Source organism: Rattus norvegicus, chromosome 7 (assembly GCF_036323735.1).
Source record: "Rattus norvegicus strain BN/NHsdMcwi chromosome 7, GRCr8, whole genome shotgun sequence".
Lineage (NCBI taxonomy): Eukaryota > Metazoa > Chordata > Mammalia > Rodentia > Muridae > Rattus > Rattus norvegicus.
The window spans coordinates 2664575-2673648 of record NC_086025.1 but is presented as its reverse complement, the minus strand read 5'-3'; the positions used below and the strand labels follow the sequence as shown (position 1 = coordinate 2673648).

General features: G+C 34.7%; 1 protein-coding gene across 1 annotated transcript; it reads right to left on the bottom strand.

Annotated features, from left to right (window-relative positions):
- Positions 1–349: 349 nt before the first annotated feature.
- Or6c208 (olfactory receptor family 6 subfamily C member 208) lies at positions 350–1309 on the bottom strand. The gene has a single exon (NM_001000058.1). It carries the CDS (start codon positions 1307–1309, stop codon positions 350–352), a length of 960 nt encoding a protein of 319 aa, NP_001000058.1.
- Positions 1310–9074: the final 7765 nt, after the last annotated feature.

Genomic DNA, 9074 nt, shown 5'->3' with positions numbered 1-9074 from the left:
CCTATACCCAATTAACATCCTCAACCAACTATACTGAACATGAGAGACCTCAAAATTTTATGTGGAGCAAGAAAATACAAAAATAAAGTACAAAGAGAGAGATGTATTTCACATGAAATTCCAGAAGATAAATAGTACAACAAAACTGAAAATTCACCTGTAGGTATTTGATTTAATTTCATATTAAACTAACGTAGGGTGTATCAGAGAAATGACTGGAAGTAGGAAAGAGGGGCATTAACGGAAGCTGAGAAAGAAAAGTTAATAGACAACATCAGACTTAAGCATAGATCATAGCTGGCATACATGGAAATTATATCCCCTCTTTGACTCACGTTCCAGCAGCATGCTATTTAAGCCTAAATCTCAATTCACTGTTTTGAGAATAGCACAATCTGTGAAGCACCTGCTTGAAAGCATCCTTCACCTGCTGGTTCCTTAGGGTGTAAATGAAAGGGTTTAGCAAAGGGGCCACAGAGGTATTGAGCACAGCTACACCTTTATTTAAAGCCACCCTCTCCTTGGCTGATGTTTTCATGTACATGAACATACAACTCCCATAAGTAATGGAGACAACAACCATGTGTGAGGAGCATGTGGAAAAGGCCTTTCTCCTTTGTTGAGCTGAAGGGAATTTTAGGATGGTTATGATGATGAGTGTGTAGGAGAGAATCACTAAGATCAAGGTGATGATAAGTGTCATGACAGCTAAGGCAAAAGCCATCAATTCTATGAAATGTGTGTCTGTACAAGACAGTTGCAGGACAGGAGAAGTGTCACACAGGAAGTGGTCTATTGTTTTGGAGGCACAGAAATCCAGTTTGAGTCCCAAGAGCAAAGGGGGGAAGATAACTAAGAACCCAGTTACCCAGGAGCTGAGAACCAGTAGGTGACACACTTTGCTGTTCATGATGATAGGGTAGTGCAGTGGTCTGCAGATGGCTACATAGCGATCATAGGACATGGCAGCCAGGAGGTAGAACTCTGTGATTAGTGAGAGAAAAAAGAAGAATAATTGAGCTGCACAAGAATTGTAGGAAATTGTCCTGTCTCCAGTGAGAATGCTCATTAAGAAGCGTGGAATACAGGCAGTTGTGAATGCAATTTCTAAGAAGGAAAAATTCCGAAGGAAAAAGTACATTGGAGTCTTGAGATGAGGATCCATCAGGGTGAGGAAGATGATCACTAAGTTCCCCATCATGCTCAAGATATAATTGAAAAACAGAAACAGGAAAATCAGAATTTGTAGCTGAGGGTCGTCTGTCAATCCAAGCAAAATGAATACAATCTCCACAGATTGATTCTTCATTTCTCCTTTTTCTCTAGTAAGTCTACATAAAATAAAATAAAATATAAAATAGGAGAAAATAGAAGGAAAAACCCCGAACAACTATTATCACATATAACACATTTGGAAAATATTCATTGCTTTATATTCACAGCAAGGCACATTTTCAGTAAAACCATGCAAAAATATTTTAATGAGTTTAGATTTCATTTCATGAACATATCTTAAACCTCATTGGTATTTGTCATAGTTAAGGTATTTATTGTTGTGAAAAAACACCAAGGCCAAAGATTGCATGGGAAGGAAATGCTTTAAAGGTTTTGTTCACATTAGCGTTTATTAGTCTGTCAGGGAAGCATTCCAGGGTAAGAACTCAGGGAAGGAACTTGGCAGCAGGAAATGAAGCAGAGGTCATGGAGGAGTACTATTTACTATCTGACTCATTAATTTGGCTTTCTCAGACTGCTCCCGGGACCACCCTTCCACATCCCCTATCAGTCAAGGAAATGAAATAGGTTTCTCCAGTCTGTTGGGGACATTTTCTCAATTGAGGTTCCTTCTTTGTAAATGACATGGCTTGTTTCAATATGACATAAGGGTAGCCAGACTCAGAATCTTATTTAACTCAACGTTGACTGGGTCCTTTTGGCCCATTACAGGAGGCATGCCACTTATGTGAAATTGTCTCTTAATTGGATTACAGTCCACCTGTACCTGTCCTTTCAATAATCTGCTTAAATAAACTATTCAAGTGTGTGGTATTTGAAAATTTCTGACTTAATTCTCTTGAATAAATTACCACTTCAGTGATACAATATTTACAGTAAACTGTGGTGTTCCCAATAGCCATAGTAATTCCTAATTTAGATATACATATAGGGCAGTTTTAAGAAAGAAGATCTCTAAAGAAGAAAATAGACAAGATTATAGTATGAGATTCTAGCAAGATGGGTATGGTGATAATCAGATCTCAATTTCTAGAAAATAACTGGGAAACATGAACAACACATTAATTTCAAACTGAGTCATCAGTTGAACTTGCAACCATAAACTCTCTTACTGGTAATATTTCCCATTACTGTCCTCTGTCTCATGACAGCTTTAAATAGAGAAAAATAGCAGTGTGAAAAAAGAATTAACCTATAAATATAAAGCCAATGTTTCAAGTAAAAATATGAGCCATTTTTCATTTTAAAATAATTGTGTAAGGCAGATACTTATGTTTATAGAGTACTTTGATTCAATATTAAAGCTTTATATACTCTACCTACTTTATACCTATGCAAACAAGAATTTTGGGAAAAAAATGGAATATCTATTTCGAGTAATTTGAAGTTTAAAAAATCTACATGTCCTGTACAATGTGAAGAGTTAAATATCAGATAGTTTCCTGATTAGTTTTATGAATTGTATCATAGAATCAAGTGACCTATGTACAACAGTCTGTATCTGGAAATGAATATACACACCCACAGTACCAAAACTACCCCATGACAGTAATTAGAGTTAGTTTGTTGGTGATATTTTATCCACTCAATAAAAGATTAGCATACCTGACTCGAGTGATTTTGCTTTATGGCTATTGATACTGGGGTTCCACTTTACAAAGGATGCTGAATTGGTATAGCTTTTCATTTTCCGGGTTGTCTCTGGTTCCACATCTCAGGTATGATGTTCTTTCACTACAAGCACTTTGGTAAAACTCTTACAGGGAACAACATATATTTTTCTAGTTCCTGTGTTATTGATGTAGTGCAGGGTGTGGTATTATGAAATCCCCAGCAAGCTATTGCATAAACAGAGAAACATGTATTTTATGACATACTAAGAAAAGACAGAGTGATACGATATGAATGATATCAAATGTAAAATATTGTGGCTTGCATTCACTAACCTGGTCTGTGTTCAGAAGTCATGATCTTAACATTATTTTATTTTATTTATTTAACATTATTTATTTTATAAGAGCTTTTCTGAAATATTTTATTCAAATTCTAATCAAAAGCCAGGTTAGAGAACACTTATGAAATAATTAGTGACATCTCTAGAAAAAAATAAACTTTTACCAAAGTTCTAAAGAGCCATAATGTAATCATTAAAACCATTTAAAGTAGACAATAGATAACATATTTTCTGCATTGTGAATGCTAATAGAATTATTCCCAACCTATGAGGTACAAATTATTTTTAAAAACATTAAAAATGCAAAAACTACCCATAAAAGAAACAAAGGACAATTAAAAACTCAATATTCTTTTCTCTGGTCTTTACAGAAATATAGAAAATGACATATATATATATATATATGAACATTTGGATATTTAGATGGTTTGTAAAGGAACTGAAGGTTTGAGATAGGATATTCTATGCAGAAAAAGCAGCCTGTGACAAAGAAAATATAATGTATCAAACAATCTTTGCTTGAAAAAAATTGCCACTATTCTCATATTTACTCATCTCTCATTGATCCATAAACCATTGTAAGGAACAGTACCATGGTTATCACAGCTTTTAGGATATGCAGATGTTATAAAATTATATTTCAGAAAATATTATCATTTATAAAATCTTTCCATTGGTATCACTGACATAAATGTTTAATTATACTGTGCTTACAATAAATTTTCCTCACAAAAAACTATTATTTTGTTCTGTTATAACACTTATATACCCCATCCGTCTTCATAACACATACTTATTATAATGGAAACCTACACAAATTGCATTATTGATTATATGGCCCACAGGCCAAGGAATATAATTTCATTGAGTTTTGTTGGATCTTATGAATACAACATACATTTAAAAGATTTTCAAATGATAAAACATTTTTGTAATCATTTACAATTATCTATTTATGAGTCAATAAAAGAAGATATTAAAATACTAACCCCTTATTAGTTTCACAGTTTTCTTCAGTTGAACATGTCAATTCTGCCAAATTTGTGCTTCTGTATGTCAATTATTATCCTGGTAAACAGACAATGGATGACCAGTCCTTCTTCCTCATTCTAATCTAAAATAAATGACACATTTGCTTATTTTTATGTTGTCTTAGAGATATTATTTCTTGCTAATCTAATGAATGCTGGGAATATTCATGAAATTCATATGTCTACAGTAAATTATATAAAATGTTAAAATTGACATACACCATAATATGGAAACTCACCATGTCTGAAATAATGAAGAATTTATGCCCTTGTTTTCTATAGGAAAATATTAAATAGGGACAAACAATTCTCAGGGTAACTAGACTTAACACCATCATTTCCTAAGGGATTCACAAATTGTATGATGCAGAAATGCTGTTTATAAAAATAAGCATGAACATACAAACCTATTGTATACAAATTAACTCAAAGTAAAATGTGTTATTCTACAAAAACCCTGATTTGCCTTGGCTTGTCGCCTTAAAAGCATTTACTATCAATCACAGGACCATGTCAACCCCTGGAGGCATTTCAAATGTGACTCTAGCTGCATATCTCTTTGTAAGGCTCAACCCTCACTTATTTTACTATTCTCTTAGAGGTCAGGCAACAGTTTCGAATTATAATAATTAGAAAACTATTAATATCTAAAATTGTGTGAATATTTTGATGCAATTTCTAAAATCATAAACTGCTCATTGTTTAAAATTTTCTTATCACCACTGTGATTAACTCATAATGGAATTCCTGACTCAAAAGTAAGCAGTAATTTAAACAAAATTTAATAAATTCTCTATCAGGAGTCAATCAATTCCCCATATTAATGTACAAGGGCTCCTTTTTCTTTCATTCTTCAAAACGAAGTGGGTTTTCTTCAAACATCCAGTCATTTATAGCTTAAAGAAATTTTCTAGAATTATATCATATGCAAACTTTTCTAATTTAAATCACTTTTATTTATGTTTTTCATGTGTGAGAAATCCCATCCATTTGCCTTTATATACTTACTTCTGCACACTCAATTCCAGTACATCCATTTTAATAAAAAAATGAACTGATTTTGCTCTTTTTTATGGAGGTACTACACAATATACAGATATTTTCTCCAATATTTTTTTCACTTGGTGACGTCGGCTAAGCCCATGACTTAGATATCACTAGAAAAACATTCACATAAAGCATGGAGAGATAAATTGAACTGAAGGCCTTTTAAAAATTTTAGATAATGACATTTTAAGTTATGTTAGTTGTGTTCTTTCCTTAAAAGTGGTCATCATCACTACTTTTTATACATTTTACAGTTCCATATTTTTTTAAAAAAATAATCAAGGCTTAATATACAAGTCAAAGCAAAAACTAAAAAATACCCAAAAAAGGTAAGAAGTTATAAATAATTATTATTTCCTCCCTTAACTCATTATTGTAGCACTGGTATTACACTTTATTTTTGAAAAGCCATATGGAAACTTGCTTGTCTAGAAACAACACACACACACACACACACACACACACACACATACACACACACACACACATACACACACACACACACACATACACACACACACATACACACACACACACATACACACACACACACACACACACACACACACGAGGTTTTAATGGATTCATTGCATAATGCCCAACCAGATATCTTATTCCATAAAGTAAGATCTCTGGTACTAGGAATGTTTTTCATTTTGTTTGGTCATTGGCCAAAAGGATTCCACAGACTCAGATATGTAAGACTATTGCCAAGGTTATTGGCCACCCCATCTTACAGTAAGGCCATATTGTTAGAAGATAATCAAGCATGGAGAGATTGAGCTAATGTTCAACTAGAAACTTCACTCCTACAGACTAGAGTTCATAGTAACTGGAAAGTATTATAAATACTACTGAAAGGAAAATGTAACCATCAATATCCCTCAGATACAAACCCTGTGATAAAACAGCAACTTCCCTGCAAGACATACTGGTATGATAGTGGCATAAATATTATGAGAGTAGCAAATTGCCAGTTTGAATTTAAGGCCCACTACATGAGATTTAACCCATGTCTAGCATTGTTGATGAGGCCAACTTGAGAATATACAGCTTATAAGCCCTAAGAAAAAAACTACTAAAATTATTTTGCTAGGTGAATAGAGCAAAAAAATGGCCTCTAATGACATATACTATATCCATAGATCAGTGAATTGGTCAACTTTCATCACAGAAGCTTCTTCTTATAGTAGGCAGTAATTAACCCAGAGACATACAACTGGACAATGTGCAGACTGTGAGAGACCTTGAAATAATTATCACCTTAAAATAACTTTATCATACATCATTATGTATAGTTACTGACTCCCTTTGGGTGAATTCTCAGCAATGATATATGGGGCAATGTCAGGAGCCATCTAGGAGAAGCTGAAAACTAGCAGGTGATCATCCTGAAATGGTTCCACCATGTTTGGAAAGTGTTCCACTATTAACATAGGTTTCCTGTAAATATTCAATATACAACAATCACTAAGTATGAGCCCACCCTTGTGAGCAAATTTCTGCAAAACAATGAAGATATAAGTTCTTGTGATGACTGTATATAGACAAATAAGTGATTTCTTATTGCTTAATGATGACTATAGAATTCCTAAAATTCTATTAGTAATTATTAAGATCTTTTACAATAGGATTGCTATTAAGTCCTTTCTGATGTCAAAACTGAAATAAGAACTCTGCCAATCTTCAAGTGTCGTGAGTTAATTGCTGCTGAAATGGAAAACACGCATTTACATCTTAGAGCACAGTCCAAGAGTTTGTAAAACAATTAACCAAAGGTGAAAAAAGGGAACTAATGATTTATTGTGGGTGCAAGGACAGACAATAAAAATTGACTGGGTTTATCTATATAAAACTTCAATAATAACTTTGTCACAAAAATTATGTTTTTTTTAATTTTCAATGAACCTGCTGAACTTGTGACAGATCACAAATGTTTAGCCAAATAATTGCTCTTAAAGCATATGCATGTAAATAGTCTCTGTTGTAAATTTCTTAATCGATTTATGATATGAATTTATGTGTAAACTTGGATGAAATTCTTACCAAGTGATCATGCATTCTGAGAGGTGTGTAAGTGCAGAAGAAAAAGAGAGGACAGAAACTTTTTCTTAGGGAACTTTCTCAAGGAACTTTTTAGGTATAAAACTTTTCAAAATGTTCGTTTTTTTCCTGCAGTTTCAACTGCTAGACTGGGAGTGAGAGCTATGGAAGTTTCTGTGGGAGAAGAGGCATAGGCTACTTTAATCACCTGTCCTGCACTATTGTCTCACCAGCAAGAATGCACGCGGACACCAGGATTCTTTTGCAGCAAAGCATTTACTGTACAGCTCTCTTGAACAGGGACAGGGGACCACGAGCGGCAAAGTCGCTCGCCTTATATACACAACAGTATGCTAATAATCTCTCAGGGATTTGTGGGGCACGGGTCACCCCACTATCACCCCACTACTTGTCCTCCAGGGACTGGCAGAGAATGAATCACCTCACTAGCATGGTACCGCCCCTCATTAGCATATTAACGGCCAACTGACACCAGGTGCAAAAACCTGCGCATGCGCAGTACCGTTGTTCACCACTGGAGGACGCCCTACAATCCCCAATGTTAGGATACCAGTGTTAATCACTTAAGCCAGCAATTTTTAAGATTCAGAATGGGCAAGAAAGTTTTAGGAATTTTAAGAAGTTATCAGCAAACATTAAGTATAGTAAGAGAGCTAGAACGTCCATGGCCCATCAGTCTTTAAAGCTATACCTGTATCCTACTCTGTGTCTCCCTTCAACCCATTCCAAGCCTGGCAGGCTCCAGCAGGGTAAATATTGCTAATACTATATATAGTGATTTTGAAAATATTTTATTATAATTTCTATAGTGAATGTACTAATTTACATCTCAGTGTAGACTATTTCGGGGTTCTTTCTCCCTGTATTCTCACTGTTGTTTATTAATTTTTATATTTTCATACATAGGCTTATATGTTTTACTGCTGTAACAAATTCCTCTTAGACAAACTGAGATAGGGAAAAAAGGAAACCACTATATCAAGGAAATTACGCAAGCTCTGTACCTCAAAACTCTATTGTTGAAAATATCTTAAGCTAAGGTTATAGGACATGCAGAAGTCAAGATATAATTAAAGTAGAAAATTATTCCCTGAGGATACAGTTCTTGGAGGAAGCTGCTTTGCAAATTGCTGAGGTAGAAAAGTCAGCAAAAAATAACACTATTATATAACTGTAGATCCCAAATCCAAGAAATAGAAATGGGAGGCATGTTTTGCCCCTGGTGTAAAAGTGCCATGACTGTCCTGCATGTAACCAGTCACTTTCTCATAGGATTTTAAGCTGTTCAAAAAGGGGGAATTACATCTGGTATTGTAACCTCATTATGGATTTTAAAAGATAGCCTTTCTCATTGTAGGTGAACATGGTCCTGTCTAGTGTGTACTCAAAGAGAAAAAAGCAAAACAAACAAGTGAGATTTCTCTCTCCAGATCTCACTGACATCTCTGTAACCCTACCCTTGAACAATTCTCATGTCTTTAAATCCTTTTTAAATTAGTTATTATGTATCCAAATATTGCCCCCACCTAGTAGTATTCCCCTCCCAGAGTTCTTCACACAATCCCCCCCTTTGCCTATGAGAAGGTGCAACCCCTGGAATCCCCCTTCCCTGAGGCATAAAGTCTCTACACAATTAGGCTCATCCTTTCTCACTGAGGTCAGACAAGGCAGTACTCTGCTGTATATGTGCCAGGGACCACAGACCAATGCATGTCTGCTCCTTGGTTGGTGGTTTAGTTTCT